The sequence below is a fragment of the Callorhinus ursinus genome, unplaced genomic scaffold (genome assembly GCF_003265705.2).
Source record: "Callorhinus ursinus isolate GAN/ISIS: 27379988/994484 unplaced genomic scaffold, GSC_fseal_2.0 scaffold57, whole genome shotgun sequence".
In the NCBI taxonomy this organism is placed as follows: domain Eukaryota; kingdom Metazoa; phylum Chordata; class Mammalia; order Carnivora; family Otariidae; genus Callorhinus; species Callorhinus ursinus.
In genome coordinates this window covers 7,634,567-7,660,437 of record NW_027397119.1, presented here as the reverse complement: position 1 = coordinate 7,660,437, position 25,871 = coordinate 7,634,567, and the positions used below count along the sequence as shown (strand labels likewise).

At 56.2% G+C, this 25,871-nt stretch overlaps 1 protein-coding gene across 2 annotated transcripts in view; it reads left to right on the top strand.

Moving 5' to 3' along the window:
- Window positions 1-22,212, top strand: part of LRRN2 (leucine rich repeat neuronal 2) — a 64,622-nt gene extending 42,410 nt beyond the window's left edge. For both annotated transcript variants that reach the window (XM_073884567.1, XM_025855267.2), the window contains exon 2: window positions 19,153-22,212. In XM_073884567.1, the coding sequence (XP_073740668.1) occupies window positions 19,390-21,552 (2,163 nt within the window). In that variant the 5' untranslated portion in view covers window positions 19,153-19,389 and the 3' untranslated portion in view covers window positions 21,553-22,212. The remainder of the gene's footprint in view (window positions 1-19,152) is intronic.
- Window positions 22,213-25,871: the final 3,659 nt, after the last annotated feature.

Here is a 25,871-nt window from a genome sequence, read left to right as displayed (position 1 = left end):
TATATTCATGATAAACATAGTTCCTGACCGTGTCTGCCCTACTGGCCCCTTCTTTGTCCTGCAGTGTCTGGAGAAAACGAAATGGGACTGAGGTCTAGTAATTGCTTTCAAGAGTGTGTATGGCGAGGTTGAAGCTGCTGGCCCCATGAGCGCCCTGTCTTCTCTGCATATTTAAATTGCTCGCTGTTCTTGGTGTCCGTCAGGGAGTGGGTAGGCTGCCTGGGCAATCTGTCGTGGGCTCTCTGTCTGAAACTCTGTCCTGCTCCCCGCCACTCGGGACCCTGGGAGCGCCACCTTGCACTGAATTCCCTGGAAATTGCTTTGGAGGAGAAGAGCCCGTTGCGGCAAGGCCCCCCACACCCTGGGCGCCCCTGGAAGCTCCTGTCCCTCCCTGGCTGGAAGCATGTGCGCTCTGAGTAAAGCGGCCTTATCACCTGTTTACACTAGACATTTGGTGCGTAATGACTCCTGGCTGGGACCAGAGAAAGCCATCAGCCATCCTCTGCAGGGACCGGACCCGCCGCCTGGGTCCCCGCGGGCTGTAGGAGTAGGGCGGCAGTCCTCCCCAAAGCAGAACTGGCTGTGTGTGGGTAGTCCCGGGGTGGTGATGAGGGCACTTTTGGAGGTTGGACAAAGACAGCTGACACCTCGCTCCCTCCCTGACCCTCTCTCCTACTCCTGGGCGTGAGGCCATCCCAGAACGCAAGGCGGATGGGGCGGGGAGGCCCAGGGTCATTTCCCAGCCCCGCCGTGGCAGCTAGAGGGACGGGTCAGTCTCGTGTGCACCTGCGCTGGCCTCGCAGCTGGAGGAGTCGGAAAGTGTGGTGATGCTGAGGCTTCCCAGGTCCTGGGGTGGGGTTATAACGCCAGCAGATTTGCTGTTGGCCCAGAGTTTTGAGGTCTGGGGAGAGAGGCACTGGAGAAATATAAGCCACAGCTGTGTTAATTATTATTATTTTTATCTTTATTACAGAGGAGATTGTTCCCCTGTTAATTCCCTGGGAAAATGGCTATGAAAACAAGTTGGCACCACCCAGGCCTTGTGCCCCAGAGAGCAAGCACTGGCAAAGTACAGCCTCCCAATCCAGCCCCCTCCAAGCTGGTGCACCTAGCTGGGCACACACCTCTCTGCCCACTGCCTCCCCCGACACACACGCACACTTGTGCAAGATACACACACGCTCACACATGCACACATACACGTCTACTGCCCATGCTGCTCCAGCAGAGGGAAGGGTGACTCGCCCCTGGAACACTCATTCTTACTGGAAGAAAGCTGGTGAAGCTCTGTATAGCAGAGCCACGTGAGGGTCCGCGGGAAGACCCCCTGCTTTCGTTGTTCTAGAGATTTCTATTCACAAGCACTTTCGCACACATCATTCCGTAGGCTCCCTCCCAGCCTGGCAGTTGAGGACTTCAGCATCATACGGTGCCGGACTTGAGTCATGGCTTCTCTGTGTCCTAGCTGTGTGATCTTGGGCAAGTTGCTTAACTTCTCTGTGCTGTCACTTCCCTGTCACTCTCATGACAGCGAGGGTGGGGGCCAGGTTGTGTGGACTAAGTAACAAATAAGCTTTGTAAAAGGCCCAGCACATGGTAAGCACTCAATAAATGGTACCTATTGAAATTCAAGACAGACATTCTTGTCACCATTTGACAGGTGAGAAGAAACAGGGCTCAGTGAGATTATCCCAAAGTTGGTAAGCGGTGGAGCTGGGATCAAAACCTCAGAATTTCCACCCAGACCAGATCTCTTACTGCCAAACCCTTCAGAGGCGGAGTTTTCCCTGGGAGACTTGGTAGTGGAACTGAGGTCCCTTGAATGGGCCCTTTGGCCCCCCCGGCAGCCCGCCCTGTCTTCCCTGACGTGCTTCCCCCACACACACCGCACACACAGCCACCCCTCCAGGGACTTCTCCGGGGGGGGGGGTCACTGGGGCTAGCACCCACAGCTGTGGCTCAGTTTCTGCTAAGTGAAGTGAGACAGTGGAGACAGGTACGGGAGACCCCGGAGCCAGGTGGAAACCTGAGGGCCTGGCAGGGGCAGGGAGAGGGTGGTGATGGATAAAGAGCAAGGGTGGGGGAGGGGCAGAGGACACAGGCCTCTGGGAGCAGCGGGGTTCGCTATAGCTCCCAAGGGCCTGTTCCAAGACGATGCAGCCCACATTCACAAAACCTGTGTCCTCCTATCAGACGAGAACATATCTTTAAGCCTGCTGGCAAATCCAGCTATTAAATTTCCTTTTCAGATATAATGTGATTGTGAGTTTATGGTACATGAATTATTATCTCAACACTGTTATTAAAATATATAATCATGTGATATATACATGTAGATGCCCATATACATATCATGTGCATGTTTTATATAGATATGCATTGTTAAGAGCACCGGTTCTTGCCCTTGACTAGCTGTATGACCTTGGGAAAGAGGCTTCATTTCTTTTAGCCTCATCCTTGCCATCTGCATCATGGGGATAATAGAGTTACTATGAGGAGTAAGAGGCAAGGGGCAAGTCCCTGGCGGCCTTAATGAAATAGGTTTTTTGCATCTGTTTTAGCCTGCAGGGCATATGTCATTGTCCCCATTTTAGAACTGAGGACACTGAGCCCAAGAGGACTGTCCCCCAGGACAGATCTGGAGAGCGGGCACCGAGTCTCGCTTATCTCTGCGGTGTCGTGCCCAGGGGTGCAGGGAATGTCTGTGCGGGAGAGGCTTCCCCCACCCCTCCACCCCTGGCACAGCTCCTAAGCCTGGGCTCTTCCCTCAGGCCTGGCTTACCAACTGGGGGGGCTAAGGAGGCCCTGGAGGCCCAAGGGCCTACCGGAGCCCTAGTGGACAGTGGGCCTCTCCTGAGCTGCCTGGGGGTCATGCTGGACTCCCCATGCTTGCTCACACAGGAGAGACTCCCAAAGGTGAGGAACTGAGGAGGCCCGCCAGAGGAAGGTGTTGTCAGGATGGGGTCGTTTGGTGGGCTCACAGAGCCCCAGAGACCCTTGCCAGCCCAGGGGCAGGAACCTGGTGGCAGGCCCCCATAGAGAGGCCCAAAGCCCTCTCCACTTAGGGCAGGTCGGGTGTGCTGCAGTTTCTTGGCAAGTCACACTTTCTCTCTTACCTGCATCCTAGCGTTCTTCATCTGGTTTCCTGACCTTGGGTCCTAGATGGAGATGGGTGGCCAAGAAGTGGGGTTGGACCCTCTGAGCCTGTCAGCAAGTTCCCGGGGCCTGGGTGTAACTTTCACGAGACAACTTCACACATTCTAGGCCTGATGGGTTAGGAGGTCAGAGTCCTGGAACCCTCACTCCCACCCAGCTTCACCCTGGAATTGTTTTCCTGGCTGGGTGGCTGGAGTGGAACCCATTCTGCAGGGTGAAAAAGGAGAAGACCCCCAGCCTTGGGAGGTAGCAGGGGGTCCTGCTTTGAACCATGGCCTCTGCGCTTGGCCTGTCTGGGCTTGCTTCTCCGCCACACATTGTACTTACAAGATCTTGGGCAAGCTACTTAGCATCTGTAAGCCTCAGTTTCCCTTGCTATAAAAGGGGAATGCCAGCAGGGCCTACTCCAAGGGTGTGGGAGGACTCAGTGAGATAATGCCTGGGAAGCACAGAGCTTGGTGCAGGCCAACGGGAGGCGTGTGTGCTGGATCCTGCAGCAGGGTCGGAGGCCTGGCCCCAGAGGTACCGAGTGTGAATGGCGACACTCGGGGTCCATGCTGCTGATCATGGTCCCCAGACTGCTGCCCGCAGACCTAGGCCAAGGCCCAAAGCTGGGGGCGGGGGGGCGGGGGGGGCTAGTCACAGCTGGGTCCCCTACGCTCAGTGAATGCTTTCATGAAGCAGAAGGGAGGCCAGGAAAAGCAAAGAAGAGAAAAGAAAACCCCAGCAAATTCTCTGTCCTCCCCCAGCTCTGCAGCTCCTGGGGGATCTGAGCTGCATAATACAATGGGATTTAATAAAATGCCTTTAACTCACAAAGTTTGTCTGCTGCCAGCTCCTTAATTAAATTGCCTAATGCAGCTTTGCGCGGGTAGCAGAGACGCGCGGGTAGCAGAGACTCGCGTGTTTAAAGGGCACGGTGTTGCCATGGCGCTCCCCCGGCAGGGCAGGCAGGCTGTGGAGGAGCATGCAGATGAGGCATGAAGCGCGGGGTCGGCCCTGCCTGCGGTGTCCTCCCCACCACTAGCGTGTGCACACACACACGCACGCACACACTGCAATAGCCTCTGCTCTGGTTTCTCTGAGAAAGCACTGAATCCCTGCTAAGAATGCTGAGCCAGCGCTTTAGAAAGGGGACACTCGGGGGCATTTGAGCAGAGCAGAGCCAGCCGACCAGCAGGGCCACGATGGGTCCCAGGCACAGCTCTGGGCACTCAGGGCCACCCCGTGAGGCCGGGGGCAGCCTGGCCCCTCTCCGGCCGCTTCCTCCTGCTGCAGGCAGCCGCCTCTGCTTCCCCAGGGGCACTGTACAAATACATTTTCCTGTGTGTGCCCAGACCGAAGAAGGGTTGGGGAGTACTGGGCCAGATTCTGCTAGGTTTGACGAGAAACCGGAGGGGCAGGCGGGGTTGGGGGGTGGGGATGATGTTCTTTCACAAAGGGAGGGTGAAGGAAAGAGAAACACACGTGGGTATGGATTTTTCCATCAGTTGCAGTGGTTCTCAGTCCTGGCTTCCTATTAAACCACTTGGGGATTTTTTTCCCCAATATTTTATTATGAAACATTTGATATATACGGCAAAGTTGAAGGGATTTTGCAGCAAACAACCATATACCCACCATCTAGATTCTACCCTTGACCTTTTCCTAGACTTGTTCTCACCTCCCTCTCCCATCTATCCATCAATCCATCTTATTTTTGGTGCATTTCAAAGGAAATTGCAGACATCAGTACACTTTTCCCTAAATACTTCAGCATCAACGACAATGGAGTTCAGTTTCGGTTTACAGGGTTTTCTCTTTTGATGTAAGATTTACATACAAAGAAATCCTGGAGAGTTGTTTTGGTTTTTTTTGTTTTGTTTTTAATACCATGCCTGCATCATACCCCAGAGATTGATTTCACTGGACTGGAGTGGGATGTAGAAATCAGAATATTTTAAAAGATCCCTCTATGGGGGCGCCTGGGCGGCTCAGTTAGTTAAGCCTGTGACTCTCGGTCTCAGCTCAGGTCTTGATCTCAGGGTTGTGAGTCCCCCACTTTGGGGAACTTCCCAGCGAGGAGTTACTTTAAAAAAAATAAAAATAAAAAATAAAAGATTCCTCTATGATTCAATGGTGCAGCCAGAGTTGAGAAATACAGAAATAACAAGAAGCAAAGGACTGTTATTTTTATTTCCCCCAAGCAGAATGTGGAGGTCTCCTGCCCGCTTCCCTTCCCCTGGGGCTCTCCATGTGTGCATCATACAACCATGCCCATGCTTCATTTGGGGGGGGGTGCTCTGGGTCCATGTGAATCCACTCATTCTCATGTTAGCATTATAGAGGTCTCACCATCTGACGTGTATTTCCAGTGGCAAAATCCATATCTGTTTCAGATTCCATACCTGTCACAGTGATGAAACCATACACATTTTCATACGATGCATAGGGTACTTATGACGTGGCAATAGATGGAGGAGGTGATGGGGTGTGGTGATGGCAGCCAGGGCAGTGCGATGGGGCTGGTGCTACTGGTGGAGATGGTAGGAGGCAGGTGCGGCAGCCACCATGGTGGCGCGGCATCATGGCGGTGAATCTCAGGGCATAGTATGTGGCGATCGCTCTCATGGTGATGCTGCTGGTGTCACCCGTCCTGTGAGGGCCATGTGCAAACAGATGCTCCTTCTCCACACTAATACCATCTGGGAGGAATGTTGGTTGTCACAGGGCCGGAAGCTTGGCCCCCCCATTTGAGAACCCCACTGCGGCAAGGTGCAGCTCCTTCCAAGGTTCCAGGAAGTTACCTGAGAGCCTTATCTGCCCCCAGAGACCTGGAAGAGGGCCCAAAAGAAGGGCCGCAACTCCACGCTCAGCCGCCCCGTCCCACAGCCCTTTAACAAGACACAGCTCCTGTATTACATACGAGTGGATCATTAGGGATGTGTATTTAAGACGAACAGTCCTGGGAGTCAGCTGGAGTGGGATGCCAGCCATCTCATGATCAATAGAGATTTTAGTTGCTGCCTACGTGGTTTCCTGTTCCTTTCATGCCTGGTACATTCGAGGGAAGACAGAGCAAAAGTGCTCTGGGTCCCCCCCCTTCATTAACCCAGCAGGAGGGGCACAAAGCCCCAGAACACTCCTGATCTCTCGTTACAGCTCTTAGCTGGCTCCCTCTGAACTGTCCCGGGCTACCAAGGTTGGGCTGTTAAGACATACTATCCTTTTAAAATACATACATAAATAAGACATACTATCCTTTTAAAATACATACATAAATAAGCCCAGAGAATGATGCCGGAAAATACCTATAAAATAATGTTGTCCAACCCTTTCATTTGACAGATGAGAAAACCAGGGCTAAGTGGGCAGCAAATAAAATAGTGTTGAGGGGCGCCTGGGTGGCCCAGTCGGTTGATTGTCTACCTTCGGCTTAGGTCATGATCCCAGGGTCCTGGGCTTGAGCCCCACATCGGGCTCCCTGTTCAGCAGGGAGTCTGCTTGTCCCTCTGCCCCTCACCCTGCTCATGTTCTCTCTCTCTCTCTCACTTTCTCTCACTCTCTCTGTCTCTCTCTCAAATAAATAAATAAAATCTTTAAAAAAAAATAGTGTTGAGAACAACAATAAAATCCCCTTCGTGGATATAATAGCTCTAACTATGCAGACATCTCACACCTGGGATCTGACTGGGTTTCTAGATCAGGCCAACGAGCTGGCACCATCTGACAGACGGTTCCTGGGCCCCTTCCCAGATTCTTGCCGCCAGCGATGAGCCTTCGTGACATTTGTGTAGCACTGACAGCTCAGGGTGCACCTTTCACACTCATGTATTCATCTCCTCTGTACCATATCTCTGCACAAAAGACAGAAGGTGCTAGTCTTATCCCTGTTTTTCAGAGGAGAAAACCGAGGCTCCTGGAGGGGAAGCATCTTGCCAAGCTTGTACAGTTAGTAAACCGCAGAGCAGGAACTGGAATCCAAGTGCCCTGTAGCCGTGTGCTGGGGCTGCCCTCTCAAAGCTCCACAAACTGGGGGCGCTTAAATATAATAGACATTTATCATCAAAAACTAATGATGTAAAGTATAGTGATTAACATAACAATAAAAATTTTAAAAAATAATAGACATTTATCGTCTCAGTTCTGGAGGCCCGAAGTCTGGAGTCAAGGTGTGGCAGGGCCACGCCTGCTCTGAAACCCCAGGGGAGACTCCTTGCTCACCTCCTCCTAGCTCCCGGGGCTGGCAGTCGGCCCTCGGCGGTCCTTGGCTCACAGCTGTCGGACTCACATCTCTGTCTGCGCCATCACATGGAATTCTCCCTGTGCCTCTTTGCGTCCAAACTTCCCTCTTCTTATAAGGACAACAGTCCCTGGAGGAGGGCCCACCCTAATGCAGTGTGAACTCATCTTAACTTGATTACACCTGCAAAGGCCCGATTTCCAGATTAAGGCCACATTCACAGGTACTGGGAGTTAGGACTTGAATATATCTTTTGGGGCTCACAGTTCAACCCATAATGGTCCCTACCCCCAAGCCAGTGGCCTTCTACAACATGCTGCTTGCATGCTGTGCCCCATCTCGTTCCCCCTCTCTCTTCCGCATGCCACCACGGAGAAGGTGCTCCCTCTCCTGCAAGGCAGAAAGGGGGGCTGGCTGGGGGCACGCTTCGTCTTCTGCTCTTCCCAAAGTATTACAAGCTACTAAGGTAGAATCGTGAAATATAGGTGGGCTTTTTATCTTTTTTATTCCCCGACAGTAAAAATCATTAAGACTTGTTCTTAATTAGTTTAATTTTGAAGCTTCTAAATATTGATTTAACCTACACTCCTTTGTACTTGCCGCAGTCACTGAATTATGTCTGTTATTGATCACGGGCGGAGGCATTTCCATCCACTGGGCTCTGCGGCCTCTGGGAGCCCTCCATCCCCCAGCAGGTGCACTGGGCTCAGAAGGCGTGGACAGGCTTGGAGGGGAGGGTGCCTCTGCCGGGTTGGAAAGGGCCTTCCCTTTCCAAGGAAGGAGGGCTGCTCAGCATAGGCCAAGGGCCAGTTTCTTTCTCTTGTGTTGGCCCACGCCAAGGGAAGTTGAATAAGAAGTCACTGGAAATCTCCCCCATTGCATTCTGGGTCCTAGGAGAACTGGGCAGTGGAGGATGGAGGAGGAGGATGTGGGGTCAGGGTCTAGAGCACAGATTTTAGAGTAGCGTTTAGGCTTTGGCACCAGCCAGAACCTCGTCTGAGTCCTGTCTCTACCAGCTGGATGTTCTTAAGCAAGGTCCCTACCCTCTCCCATCTGTGAAATTGGGCTCTAACCCCCTCTCATAGCATGCCTCTGAGCACTCAGTGCAGGCTCATGTCAGGCTGCTGGCTGGAGGCCAGGCTCACAATCAGTTTTCAATCAACAGCTGACATTAGCAGCATTGCTGTCCCACTGGGAAAATAAGGGCCAGCCTTGGAAGCACAGTGTATCTTCTAGCCCTGGCTCCAAGACTTGTTTGCTGTAGGACCTTGGGCAAGTCATTTAATATCTTTTCCAGTAAAACAGGGTAATGACTCGGGGTGCCTGGGTGGCTCAGTCGGTTAGGCAGCTGACTCTTGTCAGCTTGTCGGCTCAGGTCATGATCTCCGGGTTGTGGGATTGAGCCTGGCGTTGGGCTCCGCGCTCAGCGGGGAGTCTGCTTGGGATACTCTCTCCTGCTCCTTCTGCCCCTCCCCTATTCTGGCACGTGCTCTCTCTCTCTTTCTCTCTCTCTTTCAAGTAAATAAATAAATAAAATCTTTTTTTTAAATGGGGTAATGACACCTATGACCTACCAGAGCTATTGTGAGAATCACATAGGATCGCAGATACGGAAGAACTGAAGTTGCAAGGTGCATCTGTCCTGATAGACTATTATTGATGACAGTGGTAACCGCTGCCTGGATGCCCCTTTGGCCACACTCCGCATGCAGTATCACGTCCAGACCATTCTGGCTCCAACCGGCTGCTCCAGCGTCTTCGCCACATCACCCACATTCTCGGGCCCTATGGGGGACCATGCAGTTCTTGGAATTCACTTCATCTGCTTTTATTCCAGGATCTTTGCTCCTGGTGTCCCCGATACACGTAGAATGCCTCCCACCATCTGTGCATCTACTGACCTACTGATGTAGGCAACACTTCCTCTGTGAATTTGCTTTAAAGAATTTTATCGAAATACAACTTGCATACCATCAACTCCACCCATTTCTATTGTACAATTCATTGACTTTTAGTAAATTTGCCCAGCTTCCCACATGCAGCAGAATCATGTTCTCTCCTCTCGGCTGTGCCCCTGCTGCCCTCAGTATATACTTCTGTGACTGCTTTTATCAAATGTTAGTAGGTCAAGGTTTTTTTTTTTAATCTGTGACTCTCTGCCTGCCCTTCCCATCACCTTGCATCCCTAACCCTTCACAGGGCCAGGATGCAGTCGGGGCTCTATTAAGGCTCATTGGGTAAAGCATTTCCTTGCGGCCGGGACAGAAAGGGTGAGGGGGTCTGGGATACACGAGCCTTCACTGTCAGCGTGGTCATCCACGTGGCTGTCACTGAGCGCTCCCAGCTGACACCGTTCCTGTTGACGGAGTTCTGATCTCAGCTGGAGGGGCCTTAGAGATGATCTGGCCCGGTGATTCTCGAGCAGGAGCATCTGCCAGAATCACCCGGCGGAGGGCTTGTTCAGCCCTGAGTTACCAGGGCCCACCCTCTGAGCTCCTGATTCTGTGGCCATCCTTGGGCTGGACTCAAGGACCTGCCTTCCTAACAAGTTCCCAGGTAACACTGCCATGGCTGGTCCGGGGACCACAGTTTGAGAGCCGCTGCTCCAGCCCAGCCACCTCGTTTCACAAATGAGGAGCCCAGGGCCTGGGGACGTGAGAGGACACGTCCCAGGGTCTGTCCCCAAGCTGAGACTAGAACGCAGCCTGGTCCTGCCCTGTGTCCTCTACCACCGGTTCCCGTGTCCTGACCTCTGCTTCTCGCTCCGGGCCTCAGGGAAGATGGGCCGGGGGGCAGAGAAGGCCGGATAGAGCTTCTGAGAAATGCTCGTCCCAGGCCTGACCTGGGCTGCGTGGGGAGAGGCCATCGGCACCCGTAAGGGGACCCAGAGGAGGTGCTGAGGACAGACAGGCCATCGTCACTGCCGGGGCCTCAGCCGCAGCCATTTATCCCGCAGGCTGCCCCAGACAGCGGACAGACGGAGCGGCCAGCCCCGCGCCTGGACCGAGCCTCCTTCCGCTGCGTGATTGATCTCCGAGCTTCATGTGGCAAACTTGCTGATGAGACGAGTCTCTTTGTCTCTCCGCCTCATCAATTTTCATTCTGATTTCATCTTCCTTTTCCGTTAGGAGGTTTGGCCTTTCTCCTTGTTTAACTGGTCTGCTCCCCGTTCATTCTGCCTCCCTTTCTCCAGGCCCCAAACCCTGCCCCCCTGACCCTGGGCATCTCCCCTGACCCCCAGTGTGCCCTGGGGTCCCTCACCCTGCACCCCGACACTGTGGAGAGAGAAACCTCCCCGTCTGGCTCCCCATTCACCTCGGACAATGCTGATTCCCTCTGTTCTTTCCGGGGCCCCAGAGCCGTGCTGGGACAGCTCACAGTCTGAGAGAGGAGGTGTGGGCTCTCGGAGGAGGGGGGAAGGAGCAAGGGATTGATGAATTTGTAGGAGAGGCCACCGTCAGGGAAGACTTCAGGGATGGGAAGGAAGTCCTAAGATACACAGGTGAGGAAGGGGCCTTCTGGGCAAGGACCCTGCTTGTGCAAAGGCTCAGGGGCAGGAGAGAGCATGCCTTGCCTCTCTCCGAAACCGACCCCCAAACACACCCCTTCCCCCTGCCCTTGCACCTAGTTTCCAGGGGTCTACTGTGTTTGAGGAGAAATTCTGGGGCCCTGGCTGCGGGGGAGGGGAGCCTTTCCAGAACGATACAGGAACTGCCCAGCACCCCCACTTGATTGTAGGAGGGCCACAGAGAGTGACAGGGAGGGAGGCTGGAGAGGCTCATGGGTCAGCAGCTGGGCTTGGGAGGATCCACAGCCAGTGTGGAATGACCATGGGCTATTGCAGGCTGGGACATCTAGAACTCAGCTGCTAAGAGGGGCCCTCTCCCAGCTGCCAGAGAGCATCTGGGGGGAACAGAGCCACTGCTCACCTAAGCCAGGAGGAGCCGCATTGTTTATTGGGTGAGATGTGTGTCGGACGTCAGTGACCTATAAATGAGCTGGGTCCCAGAGCTGTCCTGGAGACTAGAAACAGGACGCCACTTGGAGGCCCCAGGGAGGGCTGGCTGCCCAGGGAAGGAGTGGCAGCCTGCGGTGGAAGGGTCCCTAGGAGAGGGTGCCTGCCTTAGAGGCCACAGGACCATGGACGGGCCAATCTGGTGCTGGCTTGCTGCAGAGATGGTCTAGAAGCCAGGGGCCAGGCCTCGGACAAACTGAGGTGGATAAAACAAGAAGAGGACTCTACTGAACACCAGGCACTTTACAGACATCATCCTTCTCAGGCTCCCCCATGAGGTAGGCTCTCTCCCCATGCCCGGAAGAAGAACCCAAGTGAGGACGCTCAAGGTCACACAGCCACACCAGGCTTCAGATGCAGAGCTGTTTCTAGAGCCCACCCCTGAACCACCAACCTAAGCTCTCAAAGGGCTTGGTGGAGTCCACAGGATTTCCAGAGGGGGAGCCTGGCAGACCTCTAGAAGGGCGAGGATCATCGTAGGATCATGTCGAATCCAGAAGCAGAGAAGCCTGAGTCAGAGAGAAGTGCCTTCTCCACCGGAGGGAAGGCACAAGCCAGGGCCAGGGGAGCCAGGTGCATGCCTAAGGATACAGACCCCAGGAGCAGTGTGCGTCTCCTTCCAGGTGCCAAGAAAGGAGGCAGAAGGGCCCGAGCGCACACTCTGATTGGCCTGGTCTCCAGGAGCACCGGCGCAAGCAGCCCCCCTCTTGCCCTGCTCTGCCTCACCTGCCCTCCCTCTTGCAGCCCTGCAGGTGCTCCCCGAGCTCCTACCGTGTGCCAGACTGTGGGAGCAGGGCCTCGCAGTCTGGTAGGAGAGACAGACTGAAAGGAACCAGCGGCCCGTGATGGAGGGTTGCTGGGGCATTGTGGGAGCCAGGAGAGGGGTCAAGGGGTCAGGGCAGGAGTCCTGCAGGTGGGCAGATGATCAGCAGAACCTGGCAGGACAGGGCGACGGCAGACTCAGCCTGCACCGCTCCCTGCTCCCCTGCAGCCTCGTGCATTGCAGCGCAGCCAGATGGCAATGGCCATGTGCTCCCTCCTGGCACCCTCCGCTGCTAACTAAGAAAGAAAGAGTCAGGCTCCCTTCCAGACACCAGAATTCTAGCATCCTTTGCCCAGGCCAGCCAGGAGACAGGGAATGGAGAGATTTCGCCTCGGGACAAGGCCCTGCCCCTCCAGGGCCAGGGAGGGGTTTTTCCTGGAACGCTGACTCCTCCCACTGCAGAGGAAAGGGGGCAGGGGTGGAGGAGGGAGCCCCTCGTCCTTTCCCCATAAGGAAGGTGCTATTCGGGGGAAGGTCTGTTCCAAGAGTCTTGGAGACTGCGATGCGGTGGGAGAGACCACCTTTCTCGGAGGGAGTCAAGCCTGCGGAAAGTGTCACAGAAGAGGTGGCATTGGAGAGGGGCTTTTATGGCTGAAGAGGACCTGACAGTTGGAGTTGGAGAAGGGCTTCGCGGAGTGAGGGGCCCCAGGTGTGGAAGGAAGTAGCAAGTCCAGTTTCGCAGGAGCATGGGGTGTCTGGGAATGGGACAACCGCAGAGAGGTGAGTGGGAGGCCCCCGAAGAGGTTGATGTAAGGGTCACGACAAGAAATGAGAGGGGAAAGTAAGTGCAAGCCCTGTGGTGGGTGTGGGGAGGTGGGAGAGGGACGGGTCAAGGTGGTGGAGATGTCGGGTCTTGGAGACTGCTGGACGGCGGTGCTGACGGACAGACGTGGGAGGGCAGAAGCAAGAGCAGGTGTGGTGAGAGATGTGGGACGTTGGATGTGGGACAAGTCGAGTGGAAGAGCCTCTGACACAGCCGGGTGGAGAGGGCCAGGGACAGTTAGCAGCGAGTCTGGGCCGCTCCTCCCTGGCCAGCCCCACATTTGTCCTTGTGCCTGGTGCCCCACTCTCTGTAATGAGAACACCTAGGGGGTTGGTGGTGGAAAGGAAGCATCAGTGCCACCCCAGGAGGTGGCCAGGACCCCGCAGGGCTTTGGGGAAGGGAGACTGGAGGAGAGACACAGGGCGGCCAGGGGTGCGTGGGGCAGGAGGCCACTCTGCCATCTTCCTGCCCAGGGCACATGGCACTCACAGGCCCAGCCATGAGGACTCAACCAGAGCAGGGGCCTAAGGTGTAAAGCAATTTCCAGGTTTGGGAATCGTAGAACAGGAAAGGGGAATAAGAGGAAACAGCTTCTCTGCCCTCCTGGAGATGGCTGATTAAGTGTAAGACCCTGTCCCCGCATCGGGCTCTGCGCTGGACATGGAGCCTGCTTGGGATTCTCTCTCTCCCTCTGCCTCTGCCCCTCCCCTGCTCGGTCGCATGCACACTCTACGTGCTCTCTCTCTTAAAAAAAAAAAAAAATGGTGTGAGACCCTGAGAAGTGTAGCCCACTTTGAAGCAGGAAGATGATGTAAGGGAATTTCAAGTCTGAAGTTCTGGAGTTTCCCAAAGCCAGAGTCCACCATTTCCAGAGACCTCGGTCCCGGGTTGTGATGGAAAATGAAGGGGAATTCTGGGTTTAAGAGAGGAAACTGATGGATGGTGATGGAAGTCAGGTCAATGGTTAAGTGCAGGTGGGGGCTGGATATTGACTGGGAGGGCCCCCTGGGATCCTTCTGGAGTGCTGGAAATCTTTACATCTTGTTCTGGTTGGTGGCTATTCGGGTACCTACTAATGGGGAAATTCATGGAGCCGCCCACTTGGGACGAGTGCCATGGAAGCACTCTCCTGTACATATGTTACAGTTCAAAATATTTTTTTAAGTTTATCACAAAAGGTGAGAGCGGAGAGGTAGGTGGTAAGATGGAATGAGAGGCAGCTGTGAGAGGGGCGAATGAAGGGAACGAACAGCACTTCGTACACCTGACCTCCTGCACGCCGCCCAGCGGCGGTTCTGGGAGGAGGGTAATACCCCCACTTTCCAGCTCAGGCATCTGAGGCTCAGAAGGCTGACTGCTTGGCCCAAGGTCACACTGCAAGCGGCAGAGCCAGGCTCCTTCCGCTCCACCGCTCCACCGCTCCTTCTTTGCATAAGTTATTTATGGAACTCAGACTCTGCAAGGCTAGATAAACGCTCAGTCCTTCTCGGCTCTGAGGTCCTGCTTGTCTGTGATTCAGCGAGAGGTGGGAGTGAGGAGCCCCCCTCACCTCCCAGGAAGAGCAGGAGGCCAGGTGCGCAGATGGAGGGCTGGCCTCCCTCCCCCTGCGCCCCTCCCACCGCTTATCTGCTGGTGAGGAGGCCGGAGTTTATCGACGCTACACTCAGTTATGCTGCCCATCTGTCTCCGCAGCTCGGAGACCTGGCGCTGAAGCGGCGAAGGCCAGGCCATCGATCACCACCACCGCTCCTCCCTCTGGACCCTTGGCTCTGGCTCTGGGAGGCTGGGTGGAGACTGCCTGGAAGGGGAGAGAAGGGAGGGGAGGGAGAGACTCCGCATCCACCAAACCACCTGGAGGAGCGCACTGCCGCGACCCGCAGGAGCGCTGGGACTGAGCCGGGGGCGGGGCGGGGCGGGACTCAGCTGGGGGAGGGGCGGGACTTAGCCGGGGGGGGGGGGGGCGGGGGGGGGGGGGGGGGGCGGGGCGGGAGAAGGAGCCGCCTTTGACAACGCTTCTCCCAAACACTTCAGAGCTTTGCCAAGGGTCCGAATTTAATAGGGAATGTAAGGGACCATTCTACACTTAATGCTAAATCCAGAGCAGCTGCCTGGAAGAGGTGGGTCCCACGTAGCTTGCAGAGCCAGCTCTTGCAAAAGAAACTTTGCCCCTGGAGTGGACAGCCCTGCTTCCCTGACTTGGCTCCAGGGCTTTCAGGCTCCCATCACTGAAGGCCAAGGCTGGCCAAGAGCCCCCAGCCCCCAGTCAGAAGGCAGGCTGAGGTCCGTGTGCAGCCTGCTGGCTGTTTGTCCCTGTGGTGCCAGGGCCAGGCACACTCACACAGGGACAGTGTCTTCCCTGTGCTGTCCAAGTTGGGGGGAGGTGGTGTCACTCTAGCCCAAAATCAAGAAGGGGTGTCTGGGGGGGCCCATCAGGTGGCTGTGGGGGAAGAGGAGCTGAGGACCCAGGCCAGCTCTTACGCAGGCACTCCAGGTCGGCCCCGCGCTGTGCTCCTTCAAGGCAGACTTGGATCCACCAGGCAGCAAGCCCTGGCTGGGCTGGTGGCTCAGGTTCTGGAGTCCAAGACCTAGGTTCGAATTCTGACCCCGCCACATGGAAGCTGTGTAACCTCTGAGAAGTCACATAAGCCCTCCAAGCTCAGGTGCTTCCGCTGCAGGACCAGACTGAATTAATCCCTTCTCTGCCTACACACGGGGTTGACGGGAGGGTCATCTGTTTCACCGCTGGTGTCCTTTACCAGTACCCTCTGCGTGCCCAGCCCTGCACTCCGTGCTCTGGGTGCACAAAAAGCGTGTAAGACATGGCCCAAGGAGCCTCAAGGAGCTTGAAAGCCAGTTGGGGAAAATGTCCACGCAATCATCTGAACTCCTGCTCTCCCCAGAGATTATAGAAAAAGACAATTAGCTTTCTGTGCAGCTCCCGGCAGTGATCACTAATCAGCCTGCATAAGTGGGCATGAGTGGGCATGTGCAAGACGGCCTGAACCCATGTTGGCAGGTGAGTGGGCAGCTCAGTGCTCCTCCCTGGAGGGGGCTGCGTGCTCAGCAGTGAGGGGGAGGACTTGTCTGGGTCTTTGCCAAGCCTTGGGATCAGGGGTGCAGCCAAATGTGTCATCCAGCCCCTACCTCTCTCTGGGTGCCAAACCCCAGCCTTGGGCTCCTGGCTGAGGAGCAGGCACTCTGCCTCACCCACCTGCCCAGCCAGACGGGGCAAGGAGGAGGGTGCTGCCTGGGGTAGATGAAAAGGCGAGTCTCGGGAGGTTTTTAATTAAGTTTTAAGTGGTTCCTTCATCCCCTGCACACCGCTGAGCATCTATAGGACAAAGATGTCAGAACAGAGATGTTGGAGGAGAGACACCTGTGGCTCGGTCAGCAGCCAAAGCCAGGAGGATGCTCCACTAGGCCCAGTTGCCCTTCAGAACTGTCTTGGGCTCTTCTTATCTATTTTGCATTTTTCAGTCCTGCCAGAGGGCCACTCTATAAAGGTGTGACGTTTTATTTATCTCTGCTCATTGTTTCCCCATGCCACCTGGCGGCCACGTGGGCAAGCTCCGTAGGGGCTTCTTGAGCAACAGGATCTGTTGCCCCTGAGAAGTCCTGTAACTGCAGAGTCTCCCAACCCTGGGGATGACCGGAGCTGGACGAGAACTCACATTTATTGAGCTCTTTCTTTGTGTACCACACTCAGCTCCCTTAATCCTAATGACATCCTCACTTTAGACATAAGGAGCAGATGCTCTGAGAAGTCAGTACCTTTTCCCAGTGTGCTCTGGTGGGAAGGGGTAAGTAATAGTAAGATCTCTTTGCAGGTGGGTTCCGCTCCCTCGTGCCAGGTCTAGGCAGGAGGCAGGGGCCTCTGGTATGTAAGCACCAGCCTAGGTCCAGCCCCATGACAGGGCCATCCTGGGGCTCAGCTGGTTCCTGCTGCCTCTCCATCCACACAGTAGACTACAAAATCCCCCACCCTCTTCCTGCCCGCCACTCCCTGGCTTGGGGGGCCAAGTTCCCTGGGCTCCCCTCTGCTCTCGTATGCGGGCATGCGTCCGTGTGTACACGTGTGTTTGTTTGGTCTGAGTTGTACGTGTCAGGGCACACAAACCCCCACGCAAAACCTCTGTGCATTTTAAGTCACGGTTGTTTTCCCACCTTCAGAAATAGCTGCAGAGGAAGGTGGGAAGTAGTCAAATGTAAACAGGCCTACCGCTCTCCTGCTCAAGGGAAGGTATCCCGCCTCCGACTGCTCCCCTCCCCAGCCCCAGCATCCGGGAAGCAGAGTGAGATGGGCATAGAGCCCCTCTGGGCAGCTGAGAGGACCCTGCCTAGAGGGTGGTAGCAGACGTCACCCCAGGGGACAAGAATGGGCACCCAGACTTCTGCAGCCACAGCCAGGCCTGGGGACAAGGAAGGATGGTGTAAGTGGCCCAACCTCTGGACTTGGGTGGATTCCCGTCTCCCGCCGCTTACCGGCTATGTGTCTTGAGCCAAGTTCTTTAACCTCTAACAAACCTCAATTACCTTATCTGCAAACTAGGGGTATTTATGCTTATCTTGTCGACTCGTTATGACGTTATAACAGTTAAATGAAATAAGATATTCAGAGTCTTTGAAGAGTCCAGGCAGATCTCAGGTGCTCAGTAAGTGCTGGGGTGCTTCTCTGATACTCGCATTTGGAAGACTACCCGAATGGGACCTCTGCTCAGGCGGGGACCAGGCCCAGCAAGGCCCCCTGGTTTTCCTCCCATGTTGATTGTAGGCCAAGGCTGGACTTGCCTCCAGGATCATGCAGCCTGGCCTTGGGATATATGGGAGAGCCTGGATTTGTCTGGGTCTTTGCCATACCTGGGAGGTGGGAAAGAGCAGTGGCTTCGATTCTACACTGGGGGTGGGGGGACCCTCCTGGGGGGGGATGGGGCCCTGGAGCCACAGAGATTGATTCATACAGTAAATATTCACTGGGCACCTGCTGTGTGCTCCAAACACAGTGATGACCAAGACAGGTTCCCAGCTGGGGAGCCGTTTCCATGAGATGTGGTCCGGGTTAGGACAGAGGGGAGCATGGGGCGCTCTAAGAGCTTAAGGCAGGCCCCTTAGGCCAGCCCGGGGTGGGGAGGATTTGGGAGAAGCTTCTGTAGGAGGTGACTGACCTTGAGTTGAGGCTCGAAGAACAAGTAGGCCTTGTCTAGGAGACAGTGAGAAGGAGATATGGTAAGGGGGGCGTGTCAGGGTAACTTCAGCTCACGAGTACTGTGCACAGTGGGTAAGTGGGAGAGCCCAGACCCAGGCTTCTTAACCCTACCTCCTCCTTCCAGGGAGCTCAGCCAGGCTGTTAGGCAGGAAGAGTGGGGAAAACCAAAGCCATACATGAGGAGAGCCCAAGCAGACCCCAGGCAGGACCAGCCACTTCCCCAGCCGGTCTGGCTGTGGGCTCGGGGACCACTGCCTTTCCACTTCCAGAGTCCTGAGAGCCCACCCTGGAATTTAAAACTCTGTACTGTTTCCACCACCCCCTACCCACACTGCTCAGGGGCATGCCGGGAAACTCTCACTTTATTTTCCATTTACCCAGTGAGCCAAGGAGGGAGGCGGGGAGATGTGAGAAAGGAGAATCTATTCCACATGTCTCAGCTCAGAAGGACTGTGGAGATGACAGGAACTCCAGCATCCCCTCTCCTCTGCAGACACACACTCACACGCACCCCTTCCTGAGTTATCCTGGAAGCTGCTTGGTTCAATCTTTCCCTCCTTCCATGAAGACTCACTCCCCCAGCAGATAATAGAAAAGGATACTGAAGCTGAAGACTGGGACCCCTAGGGGCGCCTGGGTGGCTCAGTCGTTAAGCGTCTGCCTTCGGCTCAGGTCATGATCCCAGGGGCCTGGGATCGAGCCCCTCATCGGGCTCCCTCTGCCTGCTGCTGCACCTGCTTGTCCTCTCTCTCTCTCTCTCTTCTCTCTCTCTCTCTCTCTCTCTCTCTGACAAATAAATAAATTTAAAAAAAATAAAGCCTGAGGGCTGTAGGACAGAACCCAGGAGCCCTGGCTGTGGCCCAGACCATCTCTCTCAGCTCCTTTGCCCTCTGCAAACAGGGTTGACACGGGCAGAGGGAATGGATTCTGCTTCTCTGCCACCTCCTTACTCTGCATCCTCTTCTTCCAGGGCTGCCCTGATGGGGTGTGGTAATGAATGAGCCGGCCCAGCCCCAGCGGACAAGGATGGAGAACCATACCCAGAAGGGTAAGAAGCGATGCCCACCCATCCCCACGTAGAATGACTCTCCTGGGAGGGTGGATCCCCAGGCCCTGGCAGGGCTGCTGACCCTCAGCCTGCGAACTGCTAAGAGTGGAAGGACTCCAGACTCTTCTTGTGGATGGTTCCCTACCCTGTGGCTCCATCATGAGGCTCCTTGTGGCCCCCCTCTTGCTGGCCTGGGTGGCTGGTGCCACCGCCGCCGTGCCCGTGGTACCCTGGCGTGTGCCCTGTCCCCCTCAGTGTGCCTGCCAGATCCGGCCCTGGTATACACCCCGATCATCCTACCGGGAGGCCACCACCGTGGACTGCAACGACCTGTTCCTGACAGCCGTGCCCCCCGGGCTGCCCGCAGGCACACAGACCTTGCTGCTGCAGAGCAACAGCATTGTCCGTGTGGACCAAAGTGAGCTCAACTACCTGGCCAATCTCACGGAGCTGGACCTGTCCCAGAACAGCTTTTCGGACGCTCGAGACTGTGACTTCCGTGCCCTGCCCCAGCTGCTGAGCCTGCACCTGGAGGAGAACCAGCTGACCCGGCTGGAGGACCACAGCTTCGCAGGGCTGACCAGCCTGCAGGAACTCTATCTCAACCACAACCAGCTCTACCGCATCGCCCCCGGGGCCTTCGCTGGCCTTGGCAACCTGCTGCGGCTGCACCTCAACTCCAACCTGCTGAGGGCCATCGACAGCCGCTGGTTTGAGATGCTGCCCAACCTGGAGATCCTCATGATTGGTGGCAACAAAGTAGACGCCATCCTGGACATGAACTTCCGGCCTCTGGCCAATTTGCGCAGCCTGGTGCTAGCAGGCATGAACCTTCGGGAGATCTCCGACTACTCCCTGGAGGGCTTGCAAAGCCTGGAGAGCCTCTCCTTCTATGACAACCAGCTGGCCCGGGTGCCCAGGCGGGCCCTGGAGCAGGTGCCCGGGCTCAAGTTCCTAGACCTGAACAAGAACCCACTCCAGCGGGTGGGGCCCGGGGACTTTGCCAACATGCTGCACCTCAAGGAGCTGGGGCTGAACAACATGGAGGAGCTGGTTTCCATCGACAAGTTCGCCCTGGTCAACCTCCCTGAGCTGACCAAGCTGGACATCACCAACAACCCCCGGCTGTCCTTCATCCACCCCCGCGCCTTCCACCACCTGCCCCAGATGGAGACCCTCATGCTCAACAACAATGCTCTCAGTGCCTTGCACCAGCAGACGGTGGAGTCCCTGCCCAACCTGCAGGAGGTGGGTCTCCACGGCAACCCCATCCGCTGTGATTGCATCATCCGCTGGGCCAATGCCACGGGCACCCGTGTCCGCTTCATCGAGCCACAGTCCACCCTGTGTGCCGAGCCGCCAGACCTCCAGCGCCGCCCAGTCCGCGAGGTACCCTTCCGGGAGATGACAGACCACTGCCTGCCCCTCATCTCCCCCCGCAGCTTCCCCCCCAGCCTTCAGGTGGCCAGTGGAGAGAGCCTGGTGCTACACTGCCGGGCACTGGCTGAACCGGAACCCGAGATCTACTGGGTCACTCCAGCCGGGATTCGACTAACAGCTGCCCGTGCTGGCAGGAAGTACCGGGTGTACCCCGAGGGGACCCTCGAGCTGCGGAGGGTGACAGCGGAAGAGGCGGGGCTGTACACCTGTGTGGCCCAGAACCTGGTGGGGGCTGACAGTAAGACGGTCAGTGTGGTGGTTGGCCGGGCTCCCCTGCAGCCAGGCTGGGACAAGGGACGGGGGCTGGAGCTCCGGGTGCAGGAGACCCACCCTTATCACATCCTGCTGTCTTGGGTCCCCCCACCCAACACAGTCTCTACCAACCTCACCTGGTCCAGCGCCTCTTCCCTCCGGGGCCAGGGCGCCCCTGCTCTGGCCCGCCTGCCGAGGGGCACCCACAGCTACAACATCACCCGCCTCCTTCAGGCCACGGAGTACTGGGCCTGCCTGCAAGTGGCCTTTGCTGATGCCCACACCCAGTTGGCATGCGTATGGACCAGGACTAAGGAGGCCACTCCTTGCCACAGAGCCTTAGGGGACCGGCCCGGGCTCATAGCCATGCTGGCCCTCGCTGTCCTCTTACTGGCAGCCGGGCTAGCCACCCACCGGGGCACTGCTCAGCCCAGGCAGGGCGTGGGTGGGCGGCCTCTCCTTCCAGCCTGGGCTTTCTGGGGCTGCAGTGCCCCCGCGGTCCGAGTGGTGTCCGCGCCCCTCGTCCTGGCCTGGAATCCAGGAAGGAAGCTGTCCAGGTCTTCAGAAGCAGAAACATTGTCCCCACCATTGCTGCAAAATTCTCAAAGCTCAGCCTGCTCTCCGCAGTAGACAAATAACTAGGACTCCTTTTGACCGAAAGGGAGGCAGTCTGGGCCAGATGCCCTGCCCGGAAAGTGACAGGGACCCGCGTGCTTGAGGCCTGGCAGCCAGACCAAGACAGACGGGGCTTTGTAGCGCCAGGGGCGGCTCCCGCCGCCTCCACGAAGTCGCCGTTACCTTCTGGGGGCCTGTCTGCTGACATTCTGAGGAGCATCTCCGAGGAACAGGAAGGACTCTGGCTAGAGCCTCCCCTCTCCCTAGTTGTCTGTGTGCCCAGAGGCTCCTGGGCCTCTGCTTGGATGTCCCCTGCCCATGTCCCCAGGCCCTTGGCCCACAGGGTGCGCCCCTCTCCTCTTCTCTTCCTCTGTACAGTCTCAGTTGCTTGCTCTTTCCCCTCCTGGGCAAGGGCTGAGGGAAGCCTCTCCTCCCCACCTTGGGGGACCACTCCCACAGTGGGTCCCCGGCCGGACCTGAAGGACATTTGGGGAGGGGGATGCCCGGGAACGCCTCATCTCAGCAAGCCCGGGTTGGCACCGCGAGGTTGACTTTCTATAGGCAATTTTGTACCTTTGTGGAGAAATGTGTCACCTCCCCCCAACCCAGTTCACTCTTTTCTCCTGTTTTGTAAAAAATAAAAATAAACAAGAACAACAATAATAAGGGGGGAAAGGAAACAAAAGGAAGCTCATCTTTGACTACTAAGTGTACCTGTACAGCCCTCTGCTCCGGAATCTCTGCGAGCCCCACGGGCCGGCGGGGGAGGGGCTGGGAGAGGAGGGGAGAGGGAGATGGTGACAGAGGGCACAGGTGTGCCCTGGAGGGGTGAATCCAGGCCTGCTCCCCAGAGCCCCTGTAACTGTGAACGGGAGAGCTGGGGGCAGAAGGGCAGAGAGCAGGAGAAGCTGACAGGAAAGGGAGGAGAAAGTGGGAGAAGAAAACGGAGAAAAGCTCCGAGAGATGGAGAGAGTGGAAATTTCCATCACCAAACATTGTCACCCCTTCTCTTTCCCTGATAAGCAATTAACATGCCAGTGCCTGGGAAGCACTTCCCAGCCTATTTCTAATTAAACAAACCCAAGAGGCAGAGTCATGCAGAGAATTGCAAATCATCAAGACAGCAAGAAGTTTGGCTCACTGGGGCAGGAGGGGGTGTGGGGTGATAGAGGATCTGGGGAGGGGAGGGCTGTGGGAGAAAGAAATTGCTGCATTGATCTTTCCGGTCCATTTCGGTATCATTTGCAATGAGCCTGGTTTGCTAAGACAGATTGACTTCTTAGGACCAAATGTGAAGAGGAGCATCTGTCCGAAAGGCCATAGACCCCGGGGCTGAGCGGGGGGGAAGAGGGGGGCTGCTCTGGCCGGTCAAGGGGGCCACAGCTCCAGAGCAGAGGCCACTGGGCCACAGCTCTTGTTTCTGGAAGGGGCTAGGAAAGCCACGGGTCTCCTGAGACCGAAGAAGCAACACATGAGGCTGAGCACCCCTGCGCTCCAGACACAGAGGGCAGCCTTGTTGCGAGTTGGCTCCAAGCCGCTGCACCACGGAGACGGTAAACGCACGCACAGGTGGAGACGGAGCATCGGCCCCACGGAACCTAGAAAGAGGACAATCGCCCCAAGCCTGCGGGCAGGGCTCCCCTCTGCAGCCCTTCGGTGGCAGCCAGTCTAGAGGCCTTCTTTCTGTCAGGCAGGGGGCGCCCACATTGGCCTGCCTCACAACCACCTGAGGGCTTGCGGAACACAGGTGGCTGGGCCCACCACCAGTTTGGGCTCTATCTGGGAGGACCTGGGAATGTGGATTTCTAGGAAGTGTTCAGGTGACACTGCTGCTGTTGGTCGGGGGACCACACTCTGAGAACCCCGGAGTCTGGCCTGTGGGGGCTAGAATGTTTCACTCCCTCCGCTGCAGGCCCCGGCATGGATAGGGGTACCCGTCGGTGTAGGTTCCCAGGAGAGTCAGGAAAGCAGCTGGAAGACTGTCTGTCCGCCCCTCACCCTCCACGCGTGGGCTGCTCAGGCCCCATTAGGAAATGACCACCCTCTGCCCTGAGGTCAGCAGGCCCCATTCATGCCGGCTTTTACCCATGGGCCAGGCACGTGCTCTTTAGGGGAGGGGGCTGGAAAGGCAGAGACGGGCTCCCCCTCCACTTTGGGCATCCAGGGCGGAGGTTCCTAATCTTCCCGGTGTTCCTTCCTGATGAGCTTTGGGATCCTGTCAGTTACTCCGGGCAGCCCCGCCCACTGACTGGAACTGGCCTGTGGGATCTAGCTTGTTCTCTATCGGTGAGGGTTGGCGCCATACCCCGATCCAGAGCTCTGTGGGGAAGACGTGGGGCAGGCCTGTGCTGAGCACGAAAGACAGGAGTCGGAAATCGATGTCTCTCCTTTCCTCTAGGACAATGGGCGCTGGCTGCCTTTCCTGACCGGCCCATGTGGCACAAAGAATCAAGGTGCCATTCCCCTAAATCAGCCCCCAGAGCCCCGGGAAGCCTGGGGAGCCCTGCAGCCCCCTCCCGTCAGCCACCTCCACTGCCACCAAGACCAGCCCCGGGCCTGGTCCTAGCAACCCAAAGAGTGGCCACCTGCCCAGCTGGGGGCCCAGGGCCTTCGACCTGCTAGCTCAGAACACCTGTTCTGAGACCCCTGGGAAAGGGGGTGCGGCCCTGGCTCCTGGGACTCAGCGCACTGCTGCCTCCCGGCTGCCATGGGGCTTACACTGCTTGTGCCCTTGACAATGAATCCCTCCTTCTTGGGGGGAGAAACAGTTGTAGTTAGATGAACCTCTCTCTCAGCTGAATCCCCAGTCCTAAACACTGGCTGTCCCAGAGAACTTAGGTGGAAGAGGAGGGAGGGAGGGGTCTCTTCTCTGTCGCAGAGATACCACCTCAAGGCCACAGCCAGCTGGGGGAAGGGGGAAGAGGCACTTTGCGGGTGCTGTGTCCTAGAAGAGCTAGAAAGCCAGCAAATGAGAGCGAGCAGCCTCTCCCCTGGTACCGAGCCGGGTACTTGGCTCAGGTGTGTGGGGCCCAGCGGGAGGACAGCGCCACCACACCCCTCGAGGTCTGTTTAGACGGTTTAGACACCGTCTCTGGGGGGAGAGTCTCTGCTTTCACACTGGACCGAGCGTGTGGGCAACTAACACAAAACAAAACAGCTATTAAGCCTGGTCTCTTCTGTACATTTAAGATGGCTTTCTTTTTTTAGCCCTAAATAGAAAGCAATATTTATTTCCCTTTACATTTTAAGTTGTTACATAGGGTCTGTCATTTCCATCGATCGAGACGATTTCAAAACCGGGCCCAATTGTTGAGCATATTAGCTTTCTCTCCCTAGTACGTGCCACTTCAAGATTCCCCTGCTTTCCACGTGCTCATCCACAGCTCGGACTGTGGAGCTGGGACACAGTTCCGTGGCTCACCGCGCAGCCTTCCCACCATCCTGACTGGCTCCATCAATCAACATGTCTCGTGTGGTCACTCAGCCAACTGCCCGCTGCTCAAACACACTATCTTGCAGCCCACATTTCTGCATCCTCCCACAGATAGACTTTGTGGAAGGCTGTGTGAAATGCGGAGATAGTGAGCTGGAGACATTTCTGGGAGCTAGCAGCCTAGTCCCCACATCAGAGAAGTAAATGCAGTTGGCTAAGTGAGTGTAGGTGACCAGTTAGAATTTTACTGGTCTCAGCACTGAAAATCCTTTGTTTCAGAAACTCTCCCAGTCCTGGACAAACTGGGGTGGTTGGTCACTCTAGTCTAGCAGCCTCTTTCTAACTGTGCCCCCTTCCTTCCTTCCTTCCTTCCTTCCTTCCTTCCTTCCTTCCTTCCTTCCTTCCTTCCTTCCTTCCCTCCCTCCCTCCCTCCCTCCTTTCCTTCCTGTCCCTCCCTCCCAGGCAACAAATAGTTATTGAACATAACCATGTGGGTGGCACAGTGGTAGCAAACGGGGATGCAGGTACAAATCTCTGAGCCCGTGGACCTTGCATTTTCATGCGTGGAGAAAGTTGATGGACAGGACACACAGTAAGAATCTGTGGTATATAGGATGGTAATGAGGACTATGGAGAAAAACCTAAGTCAGGGAAGAAGATGGGCAGGAGGGTGGGGCCTCGCATGGGGTGCTCCGGGAAGGCCTCATGGAGAAGCTGACATTTGAGCAAAGCCTTGGGGGAGGGAACCAAGCAGTTGTCTGGGGGAAGAGTAACCCAGGCAGCGAGAACAGCAAGGGTGAAGGCCAAGAGCAAGGTTAGTGCGGCCACAGCAAGAGAGGAAAGGGAAGGGCAACTGTGAGACTTGAGCTCAGACAAGTAGTGGGGGGGTTGGGGTGTCAGG